The 20935-nt window shown below is 40.3% G+C and overlaps 1 protein-coding gene across 3 annotated transcripts in view; it reads left to right on the forward strand.

Moving 5' to 3' along the window:
• The window catches only part of LOC132825847 (serine/threonine-protein kinase Nek6-like), a 277685-nt gene that overhangs the window by 80411 nt on the left and 176339 nt on the right, over positions 1-20935 (forward strand). For 2 of the 3 annotated variants that reach the window (XM_060841397.1, XM_060841399.1), the window contains exon 2: positions 3037-3164. In XM_060841397.1, coding sequence (XP_060697380.1) covers positions 3072-3164 — 93 coding nt within the window. In that variant the 5' untranslated portion in view covers positions 3037-3071. Of the gene's footprint in view, positions 1-2564; positions 2711-3036; positions 3165-20935 lie in introns of those variants that run through there. The other variant, XM_060841400.1, reaches the window with a different exon arrangement.

Consider the following 20935-nt stretch of genomic DNA (forward strand, 5'->3'; position numbering starts at 1 on the left):
TGCGCAGCATTCCAATGAGAGCTGCCATTGGGCTTCGCAATGCAGTGTGGCAGTGCAGAATGATGCTGTAAGACTCAGCTGTGCTGTGAGAGTACTCAGATTGGCATGTGTCAGATGCCAAGGTCTGTGGACATGGGGAACATGTGGTTGCTGCCATGAAGCATGTCCTGAGAAAATGGTGTCAGGTGTCCAAGATGGCAGTCCAGAGGAGCAAGTGTTGAGCTGAAGTCTCCTCCATATCAGCGACTCTTGGCCTCTGTGCAGCGGCTCGGAGAATATGTAGCTGCACGTTAATCAGATGAGATTTGGTGATAATGAGGGCACCAATGAGCAATATTCCCTGTTAGTAGGCATCTTGCCAAAGTCTAATGAGAAACTCATCTCGAGGTCAAGAATTCTGTTGGACTTGTTACTCTTTTCATTGAGAAAAGCTTCAATCAACCACCAGCACGTTATCACAGATTTCTCGCTATAACCCATGCCATTCGGAGCTTGGGAAGATTCTGTCCAGTATTTGTATTTTGCTTTTATATATTTTGCTGGATATTATAATGAGTCATAGAGATGTATAGCATAGAAACAGACACTTCGGTCCAACTCGTCCATGCCAACTAGATATCCCAACCCAATCCCACCTGCCAGCACTTGGCCCATATCCCTCTAAATCCTTCCTATTCACATACCTTTTAAATGCCTTTTAAATGTTGCAATTGTACCAGCCTCCACCACTTCCTCTGGCAACTCATTCCATACACGTACCACCCTCTGCGTGAAAAAGTTGCCCCTTAGGTTTCTTTTATATCTTTCCCCTCTCACCCTAAACCTATGCCCACTAGTGCTGGATTGCCCCACCCCAGGGATAAGACTGTGTCTATTTATGCTATCTATTCCTCTCATGACCTTATAAACCTCTATAAGGTCACCCCTCAGCCTCCGATGTTCCAGGAAAAACAGCCCTAGCCTGTTCAGCCTCTCCCTGTAGCTCGAATCCTCCAACTCTGGCAACATCCTTGTAAATCTTTTCTGAACCCTTTCAAGTTTCACAACCTCTTTCTGTAAGATGGAGACCAGAATTGCATGCAATATTCCAACAGTCGCCTAACCAATGTCCTGTATAGCTGCAACATGACCTCCCAACTCCTGTACTCAGTACTCTGACCAATAAAGAAAAGAATACCAAACACCTCCTTCACTATCCTATCTACCTGCGACTCCACTTTCAAGGAGCTATGAACCTGCTCTCAGCCATATCTACCGCTCTGCCCTCATCAATCCTCTTTGTTACTTCTTCAAATATCTCAATTAAGTTTGTGAGAATAGGTCTGTGTATGTGCACATATTTCTCATTCAAGTCTCTGTTTTGATTTCATTATCAATATTTAAGTTTAAACTGCTTACGCAACTGCTTAGATGGAAATCCTGCAAGTAAACAATTACCTATAACTGTTCAAGTTCAAGTCAGAAAGTGCCACTGTAGGACCTGTGTCTTACCTCTCTCTAAGCCAGTTCTATCTCTGTCTTGAATAGGGAGGAACTTCAAGTTTGGAACTGACTACACCTCATGCCACAGGCAATTTAAAATGTATTCTGGTATTGAATATTTCTCTTTTTGAGGAGCTGCCACGGGGACAATGGGCTGGATGGCTTGCATTTGCACTGAATTATTGTGCAGTTCTGTGGTTCTTGTACTCTACTGTATGGTGTTGTTATTAAAGATGTTATCATCATCGTTTTCGGAGAGATTAAATGTGAATAAAACTAACAAAACCTTGTTATACTCAAAAGGGTTAAGGACTTGGCAATGAAAGGCAATGTCAACAGCCAAGAGGACATTTGTGGGACGCAAAGTGAATAGTAAAACTGACTCACTTCGTGAACATTTAGATCTGAGAACAATCGCTTACTTTGTTCTCAGATGCAGAAATAAATAAATAAAAGCTAACTCAAGGGCACATTCATCCTTTCAGCACATTTTGAGTGAAGGCAAACAACAGAATCACTAAAGAACTTTGTCAAGGTGAATAAAAAATAACAACGCATATCTTGTTGCGGCAATGAGTATAAAGATTATCAGGAAGGGTAAATATCAGTTATGAATGGGTTGAGTCAGGGAAGTTTGAGTAAGATACTAGAAAAAGAATTCATGCTTCAGAATGCCTTTCAGTTCCTCTGACTGACTCACTGCCCATGTGTACTCTACTATAGGTCACTACAAACGGAAAGACTGTGGTGAGCATACAGTGACTGACTGTCCCGTAATAAGATCTTATTGTGAGGGAAGCCTTTCTGGAATGTGAGTAGAGAATAGTAACACACCACATGCTAAAAGGGTTAAAAAGTAAAGTCTGCTTGATTTATCCCATAAAATCTGGTCTAATGATCCATATATTTGCATGTGGGCGGGAGGTTTCACAAGACCTTCTGAGTAATCATTTAATGGTTCATTTACAGCATTGCACTAATGATTTGTAAAAGCGTTTGTCAATGTCCAGCTTTGTAGCATTGCGAAAGCAGGAAGTGGAGCTCATTCTGATGTTGAGCAATGACTGTTTCATGTGGAGTCAAGAGTACTAAGTTACTCAGAGATGCAGAATTCTACTAGAAGCCTGCTTTAATTTTTCACAGCTACCCAGCTTTCTCTTCGAAAAGAAAACTGCAGATTGTTTGGAATTGTACTTTGTCACAGTTTTGAAGGAAGAATAGTTTCAGGGTTAGTATTACCACAGTTAATGTGATATGTGGATAATTAATCAGGAATAAAATCCTGGCTGAGCATGAGAACTATTGTCCCAGTGATTGTTTTGGCATGGAAAGGAAATGTGAAATAGCTGATAAAAAATATGACCTTGGAAATGGATATCCAGTCAATGTGTTGTGGAAGAAACTGAAGCTGAATGAATCTATTGATTCAAAATGTAATGTAACTCTGCCTTTTTGAATTAGCATTCAGTGGAGCTGGGAAGAAAACAGGTTGGGAAATTAATATGTGGTTACAGAGCTGTTTGGCAAAGATTTAACTGGCTGGTGTCTTCACAGGATTAACAAAAAAAGCCTCACGGTGACATGCTACAATGGAACAGCAACAGAATCATAACCCACATGCTCTAGGAATTCAGAACAACCTCCTTTATAAACCAGGCACGGGCTATCAGCAAGAAGCTCAGGTCAGTTCAGCTGCCTTGCTACCTTAAGAGCTTGACTGGTGTTTAAGATTTTAACATGTGTGCTTCATAAGTATTCTTTTCAAATAGTTACAAAAGTTTGACATAGTTTGGGCAAAGTGTTCAACCAGACAGTGGTTGGTAACACAGTTAAGAGCAAGTTAAATTATGTACGATATAGGCGTGATTTGTGCTGAGATTAAATTAACGTCTTGCAGCTAACAATGTTCCTACCTGAAAGACAATGCATTCTTTGGTTACTGCCAGCTCAGTGCAGGAATTCCCCTGAACTGCCTGCATGTGAAATAAAGCAAGTTGTAGTTACTAATAGGAAGCTTCTGATCCGTGACTCTATGTGAAAAATTATGAAATAATTACTAAGCACAGAGTTGGAACGTTTATTGCAAGTTGAATTGCAAATGGGTTTGGATTATTGCAAAGGATTTTAGATGATCTTAAACTGGAAATAACTTGCTCGAAATACTGAAAAATTACTGCTCAGCATCTGCCACAAAATGTAAGATTAAGTTTGGAATAAAATTTTTATCTGACCATAGCTGAGAAAGTGTCAAACCTAAAATATTTTCTTCTTCCCTTTCAGACACCAAATAATTTCCTGTGCATTTTTTAGCACATTTCTGTTTTGGTACTGGGGAGCGGGTGGTGGGGAGGGGGGGGAGCAGTGGTGGGGTGGTTTCCCGGTGTTCATTGCCCTGATACTTTTAGTTTTTACTTTTTGTTCGGGAACAAGTTTTGGTATTCATTCAGTTGGTTTACATTGGTGTGTTGACGAAAATGAATTTCTTTTTTGTGAGAAGTAAAACCCCCTTATGGTCCTTTCAGGATGCGTTAGATTTTTTTGAAACATAACTCCTTTGAGTAACAAGGAACTCTGTATGTTAGAAATATTGGTGATGTTTTACATGCCTGCATGTGATCCAAGATGAGGCATCTTTTTAAATTTAGAGTGTAGCAGGTTGATGGGTAACCTTACAAAGGTTTATTAAATCATGAGAGATATAAATAAAGTCAATGGCAGGTGTCTTTTCTCTAGTTTGGGGGATTTCAAGACTTGGGGGCATATTTTTAAGGTGAGAGGAAAAAGATTTCAAAAATGGCAGGGGAGCAATTTCCTTTACATAGGGTGGTTTGGGCGTAGAATGAACTTCCAGAAGAAGTGGTGGATGTGGGTACAGTTACAATGTTTAAAAGACACTTCAGTAAGTACATGAATAAGAAATGTTTGGAGGGATATCGGTCAAGAGCAGGCAGGTGGGACTACTTTAGCTTGGGACTATGGTTGGCATGGACTGGTTGGACCGAAGTGTCCATTTCCGTGCAATATGACTCTACTGTATTGAGGGTGCAGCAGGTTAAGGATGGGAATAATGACCAACATTTTCCATTAACGGGGCAATATCTTGGATTGAGGCCCTGACTGTACACTCTTCCAAAAGCTGGGACTTTCTGTTAAGAAGCCAAATAGTGTCCAGGGACTGTGTTGACTGTCTAAGTAGGGTCCAGCAGGCAGGCTGTTGAAGCTGGAATAAGGGAGAAAGAAAAGGTGTCTACCCTCAGCACCCTCTAAACAGGTTCATAAAATCCAAAGACAATAACAGCGACAGCTGCTGGGCTCCCATTGTGGGACGATGGTGCAGGGATGGTGTGGTGTTATCACACCAGCTAGTGCCACAAAGTGACGTGTGTTCACTTCCATTTCTGGCCCCATTCTGAGGTAGAAATCCTGCTCTCAATCTCTACCCTGTGACTCTGCTTCATGTGGGTGAAGATCGCACTTGACTTCACTGCCATCAACTTATTCCGATGCAAGATGCTTCAGGATGCATTCGGCTCAGCTTAATCTGTCCAATAATGGCACATCTACGTTCACTGCACCCTCCGTTACTGGAACGACCTGTTGCTGGAATGATAATGAGATGTTAGCTTCCATTGCACTGGATAGAATACTTCCTGTGGGAAGACAAACCTGCCAATATCAGTCCTGTTACCTATTTGTCATTTATACCATTGTTCCTATCCTAACCACATGGTTTTATGTTTTTAGAGGCATTTTAGGCTTATCCTTTTTCATACCCCTGTAAGATCTGCACTCTGCTACCTGCTTTCCAGACTGAAACTCAACCAATCAATGGGACATGACTGGTTAAGCAGTAACTGAGTCAGTGGACAGTTAAAACAGGTAGATCGCTTCCCTAGTATTCAGACCATCTAAGCATGTGCAGTGTTAACTGGAAGGTTGTGTAAGCAAAAGACATCTGCCTGTTTCGAAAAATGCAACTTAAGGTCGAAGCACTGTACTCCAGCTCCTATTTCTTAAGTTCTAAAAGAGACTGCTCAAAGTCTAAAATGTTCTTTTGGAGGCAGGCAGTTCTGATATGAAACCGCCAAATATTGCACATATTTATAAAAGATGAGTCGTGAACATTGTGGACGGAGGCAGCTTTATTGCCTGTGCCTAATGCGCATAAAAGGTGGTGAAGATCTGCCTCCTTGAACCACTGCAGGCCATGTGCTTCTTTTCTGTTCTGTGTCCCTTCCAAAAGTAGATACTGTCTGCAGGTTAGCTATGGATGTAAGACTGTATCTATTCACGTGTTGAATGCCTGAATGAGCTTTATAAGGATGCAGCAATCAAAATATTCATCATGTTTTATTAGAGCATTGAGTGTTAGCCATGTCCTTTGCAGTGTCCCTCTGAGAGGAGGGAAGGAAAATGCTCGGAACTACAAGTCTGGTGCTTTCTGCATTGTTAAGCAATGGATCGCAAAATAGCACCCAGGCTGGCTTGAAGCAGCGATGGTATCAGATGGAAAATGTGGTTGAGTTTGTTAAAGTTACTGGACTGTTATTATTGTTCCAATTCATGATGTGATGCCCTTGACTGCCTGAACATGATTTTATATTCCTCCAGAAGATCAGTTCTTTAGCGGGGGACCAATCATCTTCGTATGAAAAATCATGGAGGACATCTCAGGTTTTGTGCAAAATTTCCCTGCAAAATTTACAAAGTAGAGTGAAAGGCATTTTTAAAGCTGACAAATCTCGGCATCTTGCATTAACTTGGGGATGTGCCAGGGATTAAGATGTGCAGGGACTGAGACAATTGTGTTTGATGGTGAAATGACACGTCACTGCTGCAACAGAACTGGGAATGTGAAAATGACTGCTCTGCTCAGGATCACATACAAGAATACACAACTTAGAAGCAGGAGCAGGCCATTCAGCCCTTGAGCCTAGTCTTCCATTTGATAAGATCATGACTGATCTGACTGTGGCCTCAACTTCACTTTGCTGTCTACCTGTCTCCATGGGCCCCTAGCAAATTCTTTCCTGCTACATTCCCAAACTTGCTCCATTACCTGTCCACCACACCGTCATAGCACCACAAGTTGTCGTATTTTCCAACTCACTGAGGTGAAAGTGCTAGCCTCTGCCGTGATCCCCTGGGATTCCTGGCTCTGTCACCATCTTTAAGGTCATGCTATGCAACCAGTCAAGTGCTGGCAGCTTGTCATTGCCCTCCCTGGTTCCTGTTGATCACCCCAGATACTTTGAGAAGCAGGAAATTGGCACCTGCTTTGCCATCTGGAACCTGAAAGTTCTTGTGAACAGTGGGTTTGTGTGATCGCTGCCTGTGGAGCGTGCCCTGAGATTCCAGTGACTGGTGAGGGTCCAGAGGAGCTGTGAGTTGCCAGGATATTGTTCTGACTTTCATGTTGGGAATTATTGCCATCTAGTTTCTATCCAGCACACGGAGATTGAGAAACTGGGTATCAAAGAGGTGAAATGATGTAATGAGGATATTAATGCATGCTATTACAGGCAAATAGGCCTCACGTTGCTCAGTAGTGAAAATCTCAGCAAACTGCTCGACACTTGGTTGGAACTTCAGATGTTTTGCTCTTGAATCTCCTCATCGACAAGCATGTGATTCTCCAACTTTCTCACCATTGCCCTGTCATTCAGGGACTGGGAAGATTCAGCCCTCCTGTTTTTTAAAACATATCTATTGGTCACAATTCTAATGGCCTCCCGAGAAAATTTTCCCCTGAAATATTTCTGCAAATGTGCATGTTGTGTTTAGACAGCAAAATTTAGCAGACATTGATTTGTATATAACCTTTTTCCATAAAACAGGGCTCATTCGTCACTAATTTGTAGGTAATGAGCAAAGCTAAAGCTTGGTAATAATTTACGAATTTCAAGATGTTGGCTGGAATATGTTTATATGAGGATTGCATGCCTATGGAAACATTTATATTAAATTTCAGCAAGTGCAATGGTTTAGATAATGATTTAAAATTGGCAATTGTTTGATGAGGAGACAAATTAATTTTAAGTGTGCCTCCTGGACAGTGTCTTGGGAGAAATGGTTGGATTGTATATCGCAGCTCCTGTATCATTGCACAAAATCCTGTGGGATACATTGGGGATGAAACACAGACCTCCTCTGCAATGCTTGGACAGCGAATTCTTTTTTAGGAAAAGAAATAATCCTTTGTAGTTGTACCAGGAAATTGCACAATTCTGAACATGGATTCAACTATTAAAAAATGTTCAGGAAGTGTGTTCTGTGTGCTGTGTGTTTGCATTCATTTTGTACAGGACATCCTCAATCATTTCCTGTGTAACATTCAGAAATGAAAATCGCTGAGTTACATTGTCAATTTTAGATTCACCAATTTAATCAAGAATATACTCATATTTTTCATTGATTTATACATTGATTAAGGCTTTTTAAGAATGCCTTCTTACATTCCTCCAAGTCCTCTTCCAAATTATCCAAAAGTTGTTTAAGTATTGTAGAGCTGAAAGAGCAATTTTGAACTGGTGTGGTTTTGACCACCTGCTCCTTTTTGTAAGTAGACTGGTAGGACAATATTTTTACAAATGTTAAATGATATAAAATATTTGCATATTTTGACTTTTGCTAAAGGAGATCTTGTGCTTGGAGGATTCAACCTTGTTTCATTACTGGATCAGTGATTTCAGTGCTGGATCCGAACTTAAGAATTGCAAGCTGAGAATTGTTTGCATGATCAGGAGAATTCAGATTTATTTCGATGTGGTTGGTGTCTTTTTGTGTTCTTGTTTAGTCAGTGGGAGAGATAAAGGAAGAACAAATTTGTGTTTCCACACCGTCAGACTCTCAGGATATCCCAAAGTCTTTCACAGCCAATGAATTGTAGTCACGACAAATATAGATGGCAGTTAATTGCCATGAAATACAATGCCACCAAGTGCAACAAAGTAGGGGAAATGTGAAGTTGTCTTCAGAGTACCAGTTGAAGAGCAAATGTTGCTCAGTACATCAAGACTCGTCCCCTACCAAAGTCTATGGACAATGACAAACATCTTTTTTATATATCCATTTGGCAAGATCAATGGAGGTTTCAGATCAATTGCCCATTCAAATATTTGAATTCCTGATAAGGCACCATTTCCCCACTGTTGCATTGAAACTTCAGATCCAGTTACATTTATTCATTCATGAGCTCTGGATGTCACTGGCTAGCCAAACACTTATTGTTGTCCTTGAGAAGGTGCTGGTGAGCTGTGCCCATGTACTGTAGGTAGACTCTCAAAGCCCTCAGGAAGGGAGATCCAGTGACACTGAAGGAATGTTACTATACACCCAAATCAGGATCGTAAACGGCTTAGAAGGGAGCTTACAGTTGGTCTTGTTCCCATGTATCTGCTGCCCTTGTCTTTCTGGATGGTATTAGTTATGGGTTTGGAAGGTGCTGTACAAGGAGCATTGGTGAATTACTACAGGGCATCTCGTAGGTGGTACACTGCTGCAACTGAGAGTCAGTGATGGAGGGAGTGAATGTTTGATGATGTGATGCTAATCAAGAGGACTGCTTTGTCCTGTGATGAGCTTCTTTAATGTTGCTGGAACAAAGTTCATCCATCATACTCCTGACTTATGCCTGGAAGATGGTAGACAGGCCTTGTGGAGTCATTTGTTAAGTTACTCGCTGCAGGATTCCTATGGCTGGTACTCAAATGGCTGAAGGGGAACCTAGATCCACAACCTCTGACTCAAGTGAAGGATGCCAAAGGCAGATAATCAGAGTAGCCTATTGTCTTAATTGGAAAAGATTTTTAAAAATTTCAAGTACAAAGATGACTGAGAGAGAGGTCTTCCACCGTGCTGCCTACCTCATACCTATATATCCTGCCAGTCAGTATGCAGATCATGTTTAACAGAGTTGAAGCAAAAAAGTCCTCATATAATTCTTTTTTTTTGGAGGATGCACATTTAGAGAAACAGAAAAGGGAGGAAATTAACAACGACATATAATCTAGAGAAAATAACATTTTGGGTTCCTGAATAATATGTTTGGTTTTACATTAATTTTTTCTGTTTCTTAAAGGGACAAACTTTAATGATTATCATGAGCCAGCTGAATTTCATAGAGTATGAGTTCCCTGATTGTGGCTGTTAATCCGATCCAATCAGGGAGCCCTGGCTGACATAAAAGGGAACAGCAGAGATGCTGACACTGTGGTACCTGACTCTGTATGAATCTCATGAAAGATTGTAGACGTGTAAATAAAGGATGACATGATACTGGCCTCTGGAATAATTTCACTCTCAGTATCAAATTTTAATATAAGGTAAAATGAGCGTATGGGGCCCAGTGTTTTTGGATATAGTCTCAATCTGGCACCTTATCTTTTTAAAAACATTGTAGGCCACACCCCTTAATTTAGGTCATTTTGCTGCCTACATTTAGACAATTGGCCCTGTGCTTTCACAGAAAAAAGGAAGGATTGATCAACACAGAAGGGAAATTCCACCTGTTGATGATTTTGATAACAAAGTTAAAGTCAGCAATATTTTAAAAAAAGGTCAGCGATACATAAGGCTATTTATGGTGCAGTAGTAGTGTCCCTATCTCTCAGCCAAGAGGCCTGGGCTAAAGTCCTAACTGCTGCTGAGGTATGTCATGTCAGAACAGGTTGGTATAAAAATATAATATCAGTAATACATGGATCGTCCCCTATTGTGTCTGTGATAACTTTCTTAGCAACATTACTAGAAGGAAGAAGCACACACCCAGAAATTCCTTCCATTCCAGCCAATGAGAGGTGACCCATATTGTCTATTCAGAACCCAGATTCAGTTTCCGGCAGAATTTCATGTATTTATGCAATTGCGTTATCCAGCTGTACAAAAGAACATTAGTACTTGACAAATCAAATAAACTAATAAATTCACCCTGTGTTTAAACCCTACACTGCCACTTCCTTTTCAGTCATTATAGTTAATTACCACTTCATTGGGAGAATTAAAATCAGCCCAGCAATTTTTTTTCATTGAACATGCTCAGCGTCAGTTCTGATCTCGCACTGTGTTTGAGGCACCTCTGTACATCTGCGCAAGCATGTCCATAATTTCTAATTACATTGTTGTTAAATATAATGAGCAGCTAACCTCAGACATCTGTTGTTGCAGTATGATTGAACAAACTGATTAACGTACTTTAGTGGCTGTACATAAAACAAATGAGAGCGTAATGGAAAAGAAAAATAGAAACCGTTCACCGTTCTTAAATGGCAAAAATATTGTATTTTTCTATGATTGTTGCATGTTAGTGAAAAGTAATCCTCATTCCAATCTCTGGTTAGTATTCCACAGTGTAAGAAGGTGCTCAAAACCACATAACAAATTAGATTTAACATGATCCTTTTGTAACACTTCAAGTATTCAATTGATTGTAAATTCTATACTTAAATGGATGCATTCATTGAGGCTGCATTTCTCCACAATGAATATCATGCAAGCAAAGGCAATTTATCTTCTATCAACACATTTTCATTTATAGAGGCATAGAGTAATACAGCATGGAAACAGACCTTTTGGGCAAATTCGTCCTTGCTGATTAAATATTCTGAATTAATCTAGTCCCATTTGCTAGTATTTGGCTGATATATCCCTCTTCAACCCTTCCTAGTCATGTACCCATTCAGGTGCCTTTTAAATGTTGTCACTGCACTCCACCAGTTCCTCTGGCGGTTCATTCCATACACACACCATCTTCTGCATGAAAAAAATATCCCTTAGGTCCCTTTTAACACTTTCCCCTCTCACCCTAAACCAATGCCCTCTAGTTTTGGACTCCCCTACCATGGGAAAAAAAGGACCTTGTCAATTTACTCTTTCCATGCTCCGCATGATTTTATAAACCTCTACAAGGTCACTCCTCAACCTCAGACACTCTAGGGAAAATAGCCCCAGCCTATTTCTATCTAGCCTATTTAATGGAAGTTACAGTATTTGAACATTGACAACACTGGGTAAAGGGTGAGAGTTAGCCTCGTGTATTTAAAGGAACATTTGATATCTAGATTAGATTCCCTACAGTGTGGAAACAGGCTCTTTAGCCCAATAAGTCCACACCAACCCTCAGAAGAGTAACCCACCCAGACCCTTTTCCCTCTGACTGATGCACCTAGCACTATGGGGAAGTTAGCATGGCCAATTCACCTGGCCTGCACATCTTTTGGACTGTGGGAGGAAACCGGAGCACCCGGAGGAATCCCTCACAGACACGGGGAGAACATGCAAACTCCACACAGACAATTGCCCGAGGCTGGAACCGAACCTGGGACCCTGGTGCTGTGAGGCAGCAGTGCTAACCACTGAGCATCTGTTTGAATGCAGCTCTTTAATTAGATTGGAAGTAAAATAGCAAAGTAACAGGAACTGGTGGGCTGATCATAATTTGGAGGATGCCGATAAACTGACTGCAAGGAAACAACTTGCTGATTCTTCTACTGTTGCTTCTTTACATATTTTACATTCTCTTTGTCCCTGCGATTTCCCACGTCCTTGCTCAATCCTTCATCTGACTGATGGCGTGATGGGGGCAGGAGACTTTTTCAGGAATCGCATGCTCAGTTGAGCCCCTTTGGCCATGGAGTCAGAAGGTTATGAGTTCAAGCCCTGCTCAGCAAGACATGAGCATATACCTTGAGCGGATACCGACTCATATAATGTTGAGGGAGCTCTGCACTCATGAATGGGTTCTCACTTCGGAAAGATGCTGAGGTCCAGTCCTATCTGCTCTCTAGTAGGTGTAAAAGATTACGAAGCTACTATTCAGAGAAGTGCAGGGATTTCTCCCAGTGTCCTTGCTAACAATTGTCACTCAACTAATATATAAAACTGACGTTTATGGTTGTTTATTTCATTGCTATCCATGGGAACCTGCGCACAAAATTGCCACTCTAAGTTCCTACAACAGTGACCATGTTTTGAAAGAAATTAATTGCTTGTAAGATACTTTGGGATATCCCGGGGTCATTGAATGCAGTAAATTAATAAAAGTTTTCTTTTTTGAATTCAACACTGCTTTCAATCACAGAAGAGATAGTTTGAAGGTTTTAGTTCTAGTTTAAGTTTGTTTCCTTCTTGATAATTTTCCAAGAGAGAAATTGACAAACTAGGCGTTCAGTCAAAAATTATGAGGGGAAAGACAGCTGAGGTCAATTGATTACCAAGATTAGATTTCATTTTATGATCTCTGGCTAAAAGTCCAATGCTCTTTATTTTAATCACTGTTTTGATTATGATTGATCAAGTTGTTAAAACCAGTGAATGCTGCATGATTTCTTTAATGATTACAAAAACATAAAGAAAATCAGCAATTAGACTTGAGGACAGCTAACAACACTGGAGGGGTGTTGCCAATTATTGACCACCTTCTAACTGTGACTAGTCCAATTGTCTCATTTCTCACCTATCTGTGTGATCTAGTTAAAGGACTTATTCTATAAAACTAACAAGCAGAACACTTCTTTTTCTCATTAATTCATTAACGGTATCTTTATCACACAGGTATCCGTAGACATTGAAAGCCACCTAAATAGGACTGAGCCAATAGGCAATGTGCAGTTTAATGATTTATTGAGGAGGAATTGATGCTAATTGTATTACACAGGCAGAGAAAGATATTGTTTAAGTCGACTGCGATGTAAGGAGCCATGCCCATGGCATTTATCCTGATTGGACATAATGCATTTGTGGTCATATTTGCCTTCATTGCTTTATGACTCATTAATAGCCAGTGGTGCTCTCCATTTCTAAAATGTACAGAATACAAAAGAAAAATACATAGCCATGCAACAACATAATGAAACCTAACATCATTAATGTTAAATAGAAACAGGATATTTAAATCACATGGTTGTATATTTCAAGTTCAGGTTTTTATATTCATCAAGGAAAATGTCAAATATAATTTGTTAATGAGACCTCAAAAAGGCTGTTTGCCAATGGTTTTATCGTAATGTTAAAATGATTTATTTCTGCTTGAATGAAGTATTGGTGTAGTTATGTTTTAAGTTCTAACATTGTACATTTTGAAAAAAATTATCAAAATACACTCTGAATTAACTTACAGAGCTTGGGGATTATAGGTTCTGTCAATAATTGACATCACCAAACTATTGTTTGCATTTTGAAACTTAGGGCTTTAAATATATTTTTGAAAATATTGCATTAATATGATGCCGACCTTTGTAAAATTAGTAGTATATGTTTGTTTCCCCACAGGATTCTAATCAGAAAAATAAAATTTTACAGTTAATGTAGAATAGATTCACAAAATGGCAGGATACTTATTTCCTTGCAAAATCATTTTATTATCAGGGAATAATAAGAAGAAAGGTAATAAATTATTGTTACATGTATTTATGAAAATAAAGTAAAATGTACATAAGTCAGCATAAGCTGGTGCCATTTTAATTATATAAAGAAATAAATCTTCCAAAGTTTGGATTATTTTTCGCTTCATATACGGCTTCTTATTTTCCGAAGTAACTGCGGGATGTCACCAAACTATTTGGTGAGCCCGCAACACCAAGGAGGAAGCATGCAGAAGCAGCCCCCGCTGCTACTGACCGGACCCAGAACACCACCTCATGGCTGCCAGCCACCGCCATAGCTGTCCCAACTCTCGAGGACCAGGGCCCCATCTCCATTTCTGAGGGCTGATAGACGGGGGAATCATTCACTCGAAGGATCATTCACTCTACACATGCCACCAAAACATCAGAGGGAAAGAACTGACACCAATCTGTTGACCCTGGAACAGTTGCTGAAGCTGTGACCTCCATGGCCACCAGGACTGGATCCACTGCTCAGCAGTTGCCCACCACCTCTGCCACAGAAAGAAGCAAAAATGAATTTGAAAAAAAAATGAAAATGTAAAGTTAAATGAAGGAAAATAAAGTTTTAAAGAAAAAGAATGTGCCTTGAATAGGAGTATAGCAGTGAGATTAAGAACTGCTAGCCTTTCTTTTGGTTTTAAAGGAACATTTTTTATTAGCCAGAAAATAACTTGATAAAATCCCTTCAACCAAGGTACCAAGGCACACTTTACCAACAGTTTCTATTATTTCTTATAAACTAGTTACAGTAAAGCATTTAAAAAAAGGTTATCAGTTCCTTAGCACCTTCAAATCTGCTAAAAATGATTTAAAGGCCTTTCAATTTTATTATTTGTGTTCCTGACAACATAAATTATACAGATCTGTTGTATACTTCTTTCTAAAAGCAATGACTAATATAAGAAAAATGTTTGCAGTATGTGATAGTACTTGTATCTTGAAAGTACACAGTCTGCAGTGGTGTATAGCCAAAATATGCCATCTTGCTCCCATGCTAACATGACTATCCGGGGCCTGCTATGTGTCCCAATACAGCTCAACACAAGCTAAAGAAACAACACCTCATTTGTGCTAAGGCACCTTACAGCTTCTGGGCTCAGTATTGAGTTTGGAGAAAGTGAGGACTGTAGATGCTGGAGATCAGAGTCAAGAGTGTGGTGCTGGAAAAGCACAGCAGGTCAGGTAGCATCCAAGGAGCAGGAGAATCAACGTTTCAGGCATATGCTCTTCATCAAGAATTGAGCAATCCTTGAGTGGTCAAGTCATCAAATGCTCTGGAGCCTGATGATTCCTGTGTTGGGGTGGAAATGGGGACATGTTTCCACAGTGTAATAATTCTCTTTGAAGGGTCAGAGAACTGAATGCAAGAAATTGATCTTGGAAAATTAATACGAGGTTGGAACCAATAGGGTGGGAGCTACATATCCCATAGAAAGACCAGGCTTAATGGGCCAAATGGGTTTTTCTTGTTTCATTCTTTCTTCTATCTCATACTCAGTATGTTTCTGACATCTCATGATGGAAAATCAACTTGAAATAATGGACTGTGTACATTGTATGGATACCATAGATTCTTCTTAGGTTTCCACTGGATACAATTTTATAGCAATGAGTAATATCGGCGTGGATCACAATTTGAACAGAATACTGACCGGTTTCTCAAAAATACAAACCACATTTTTTAGACCATAAGACCTAGGAGTGGAAGTAAGGCCATTTGGCCCATTGAGTCCACTTCACCATTCAATCATGGCTGATGGGCATTTCAACTCCACTTACCAGCGTTTTCCCCGTAGCCCTTAATTCCTCGAGACAACAAGAATCTATCAATCTCTGCCTTGAAGACATTTAGCGTCCCGGCATCCACTGCACCCTGTGGCAATGAATTCCATAGGCCTACCACGCTCAAGCTGAAGAAATGTCTCTGCATTTCTGTTCTGAATTTACCCCCTCTAATTTTAAGGCTGTGTCAACGGGTCCTAGTCTCCTCGCCTAATGGAAACAATTTCCTGGCGTCCACCCTTTCCAAGCCATGTATTATCTTGTACATCTCTATTAAGTCTCCCCTTAATCTTCTAAACTCCAATGAATACAATCCCAGGATCCTCAGCCGTTCCTCGTATGTTAGACCTACCATTCCAGGGATCATCCATGTGAATCTCCGCTGGACATGTTCCAGTGCCAGTATGTCCTTCCTGAGGTGTGGGGACCAAAACTGAACACAGTACTCCAAATGGGGCCTAACCAGAGCTTTATAAAGTCTCAGTAGTACATCTCTGCTTTTATATTCCAACCCTCTTGAGATAAGTGACAATATTGCATTCGCTTTCTTAATCATGGACTCAACTTGCATGTTTACCTTTAGAGAATCCTCGACTAGCACTCCCAGATCCCTTTGTACTTTGGCTTTACGAATTTTCTCACCATTTAGAAAGTATTCTATGCTTTTATTCTTTTTGCCAAAGTGCAAGACCTCGCATTTGCTCACGTTGAATTCCATCAGCCATTTCCTGGACCACTCTCCAAACTGTCTAGATCCTTCTGTAGCCTCCCCACTTCCTCAGTACTACCTGCCTGTCCACCTAACTTTGTATCATCTGCAAACTTCGCTAGAATGCCCCCAGTCCCTTCATCCAAACCATTAATATATAATGCAAAAAGCTGTGGCCCCAACACTGAACCCTGTTGGACACCGCTCGTCACCGGCTGCCATTCTGAAAAATAACCTTTTATCCCAACTCTCTGCCTTCTGTCAGACAGCCAATCCTCAATCCATCCCAGTAGCTCACCTCGAACACCATGGGCCCTCACCTTGCTCAGCAGCCTCCCGTGTGGCACCCTATCAAATGCCTTTTGAAAGTCTAGATAGACCACATCCACTGGGTTTCCCTGGTCTAACCTACATGTCACCTCTTCAAAGAATTCCAACAGGTTTGTCAGGCATGACCTCCCCTTACTAAATCCATGCTGACTTGTTCTGATCAGACTCTGCTCTTCTAAGAATTTAGAAACCTCATCCTTAATGATGGATTCTAGAATTTTACCAACAACCGAGGTTAGGCTAATTGGCCTATAATGTTCCATCTTTTGTCTTGATCCTTTCTTGAACAAGGGGGTTACAACAGTGATCTTCCAATCATCTAGGACCTTCCCTGACTCCAGTGACTCTTGAAAGATAGCTTATTGCATTTTATTTATCCGAGCTGGGAATTTGTGTTGCAGACGTTTTGTCCCCTGTCTGGGTGACATCCTTAGTGCTTGGGAGCCTCCTGTGAAGCGCTTCTGTGATCTTTCCTCTGGCATTTGTAGAGGTTTGGATCTGCTGCTTCCGGTTGTCAGTTCCAGCTGTCCGTTGCAGTGGTCGGTATATTGAGAGAGAGAACAGCCAGGGAATTCCTAGAGGCATGGCACTCATCCACAGATTCAATCAATAAGCACATCGACCTGGACCCAATATACCGACCATTGCAGCGGACAGCTGGAACTGACAACCGGAAGGGGCAGATTCAAACTACTACAAATGCCAGAGGAAAGATCACAGAAGCGCTTCACAGGAGGCTCTCAAGCACTGAGGATGTCACCAAGACAGGGGACGAAACATCTGCAACACAAATTCCCAGCTCGGCGAACAGAATCACAACAACGAGCACCCGAGCTACAAATCTTCTCCCAAACTTTGAGCATTTTATTTAATTCATCAAGTAAATTAAAATTACTGTCAGAAAACCTGTTTACTTAGACACTGTTCAAGTGAAGATGAGCCATTGAAAGCAGATGACAATTGCTGTCTCTCAGTATTCCTCCCCCATTTGATATTGTTGAGAGCTACAAGTTGCATGTAGAAAAAGAACCTGCTGTCTGGAGCAATATGTCACTTTCCTGCCCTTTTGAACTCTCATTGTGTTTCTTCAGTCAGAGAACATGGGGAAGTTGAATGCTTTAACACAACCTCACAAAAGGGACCCTCTGCCTTCCAGTCAGCTATAAGGGGGAAAAAGATCCCCTGTGGTCTTGCACAGGCAATCCATAGTAACATAATATCATTTTAACTTTTTGAAGATGTCAACACACAAAGTATCAATAGCAGAAAGATGAGATGGCATCTTTGTTTCTGCATTGGAATCAATACACTGCATGTACGAAATACCACAGTTAGGGCATCATCTTGTGACAATAAATGCTACTGACTTCTCCCAGAGTTAAAATGAGCCTATTGTCATTCTTGTATCTAACTTTTAAAAAATACTTTCTAAATGAGCATATTATATTCCAAAAAGGTCCTCAGCTGAACATAACCTTCAAGTGAATCCTAAAATCTAGAATCACATAATTTCTACAACATTGGAAAACATCCTTTAAATCCAAATGAAGTCTTGTCTAGTCTGATGTTAATATATAGTGGTCAATCTATTCTCTATTCTAAATATTCTTTCATATGGTATTGCATTCTCTTATTTATTTCTCTCTCTGTTCAAAACCCTGCAGGCAAATTTCAGGGAACAACTGGAATGGAAATGTTTATTCATATCGCAAGGAATAAGAGCAGATCAAAGCTTGTTCCCAATACATTTCAATTTAGTGTCCTTAGTCAAAATCATTCAGTCTATAGTCTCACTTGTGGAACTGCAGATTCACTTTTTAGGTGATATTAAATGTTAGGCAGAATTAAATTGCAACAGAGTGGTGCACAAGGATGAAAATATCAGCTAAGCCAATTATTAGATCGTGACACTGATTAAATTGAAATAATTTGCCACATGGTATACTATTTTATTCCACTTATGCTACATATCACAATGAAGTCAGTTAAAATACTATCAGCAAGAAATGACCCCTGGGGCCTTTGGAATAACAGCAGCTTCTCCAATTCTTACACGTCATTCACAGGCCTGGCCTCATCCAATGGCTTAAGTTATTAAGTACATTCTGTGACATTGTACTGAACCAGAAAACTCCTGGATCCGGTATAATTGACCTCAGCTAGGACATAAAGTCGTAAAGTCACAATAACCTGAAGGACCCTGGGCCCAGGAAAGGTAAATGAAAAATCATTCAGGTTTCCCATTCCTAATTCATATCAGTAAAATCAGGGTGCGGAGGTGTTTAATGAGTCTAGATATTGATTTTGCATTCAATCCCTTTGTGCCTTTGACCTTGAATAGTGCTGGGAGATCACCAATACTTGTAAATTATACTTCAGCCTGGACTGTGGAACGAAAAGCATCATTTTCACAAAACAAAAATAAATTGTTTGGCCTCAGGAATGAGCTGTGGCCTCCACAGCACTCCCATATTTATTTGCTTCACTTTCCTTCCCATTGCTGTTTTACTGATAGGGATTGGCTCCTTAGTCTGGTAAAATTCCATGGCCATTCGATTCCTTCCAAAATCTCACCCAGCTTCCATTCTGTATGGGAGGTCACAAGTCACGAGAAGACTATTCAATAATGAAAGCCACAGCAGCTAAGTCAAAGCCTGACCTTACCCAGTAACTATACTCACTTCAGTTAAGTGGCTTTAGCTCACGATCATGAGTGTGACTGCGAGTGCACTGGCCATTACCTAACTCAGGGTACTGAAGCCATCACCCTGGCTGAGAGCAACCAACTCAACACAGAGCAAGGATCACAACTAATGTGTGCCTCAATATTTCATTAAATATTAGTGAGCCTTCAGGAGCACAGACCTGAACTATAATACAGCCTTCTTGACACCAGTAGACAATGAAATGGGCATCTTGCAGTTCATGAATGCTTAAGTGAATCCAGGACCCCACCAATATCTACCCTATTATCACTTATCATAGAATCATAACATTCTACAGTACAGAAGGAGGCCATTCAACCTATTATGTGTGAATTGCTTCCCAAAACAGCCACCCAGATAGCCCCATTCTCCAGCTCTATCTCCCTAGCCGTCTAAATGCATGGCTTTCTAATGTTTATCTTTTAATGGAATATGGAATTACAGCTTCTGTTTTTAATTGATAAAAATTTTTCTGCAGAATTCAGTTCAAGATTAATTCATTTTCTTAAATAGGTAACTTGATAGTAATAATATCATTCAATTGTAACATCTCTGTGGATTTCAGAATCCATAATCTGCTCACCCCCAAGGTGGCTTGTAGCTAGCTGCAAAGCTTTATTCAATATCTCGATCAAAAGCTATTGTTTCATCAGTTAGTAGGTGGTATATAATGTGCCATCCTCGCCCTCCAGGCCTTCCCATGTGACAACATGTCTTTTGTAGAATGTACAAGGTAGCGTGGCAAATAACTTGGCAAGCAGCTGGGGAAGCAGTCATGTTGGCTTGGGGAAATATTTGCATGTTGCAACCAGGAGCAAGCTGAGCTATAACAGCCAGTCTATACAGATGGAATGCAGGCAGTAACCAGCAGAAAGAGGGAAACATTAACCTGGAAACATTTTACACAAAATGTCAGGGAGAAAATCTCCTTAAGACTGAAGGACAGGAAGGTGACTCCAGAATCAATCATAAAGACCGTCAACATAATAATCCAGGTGACATAAATGTGTGGTACTTATATTGTACTTAGAAATATTTGCATTTATATAGTGCCTTTTATGATGTCAGGAAATTTCAAAGCTCTTTGTCGACAATGAGGTACTTTGCAAAGTTTAATTACCATCATAGGAAATGTATTGTTGGAAAAGCACAGCAGGTCAGGCAGCATCCAAGGAACAGGAGATTCAACATTTCAGGCATAAGCCCTTCTTACTCCTTCAGTAACGAAATTTGAATGTCAGTTTTGATTTAAGTTCTCGAGTCTTGAGGTGGGACTTAACCCCACAATTTTCTGACTTTGAAGCAAGAGTTACAAAATTAGTTTCATGCAAATTGCCTTCATATCAAATCCTCCCAACCCTAGCAACATTCTTGTTAATCTTTTCTGAACCCTTTTAAGTTTCACAACATCCAGAATTGCACACAATATTCCAAAAGTAGCTTAACCTATATCTTGTACAGCCTTAACATGGCCTCTCAACTCCTATACCCAATGCTCTGACCAATAAAGGAAAGCGTACTAAACTCCTCCTTCACTATCCTAT

Source organism: Hemiscyllium ocellatum, chromosome 21 (genome assembly GCF_020745735.1).
Source record: "Hemiscyllium ocellatum isolate sHemOce1 chromosome 21, sHemOce1.pat.X.cur, whole genome shotgun sequence".
NCBI classification, from domain to species: Eukaryota; Metazoa; Chordata; class Chondrichthyes; order Orectolobiformes; family Hemiscylliidae; genus Hemiscyllium; species Hemiscyllium ocellatum.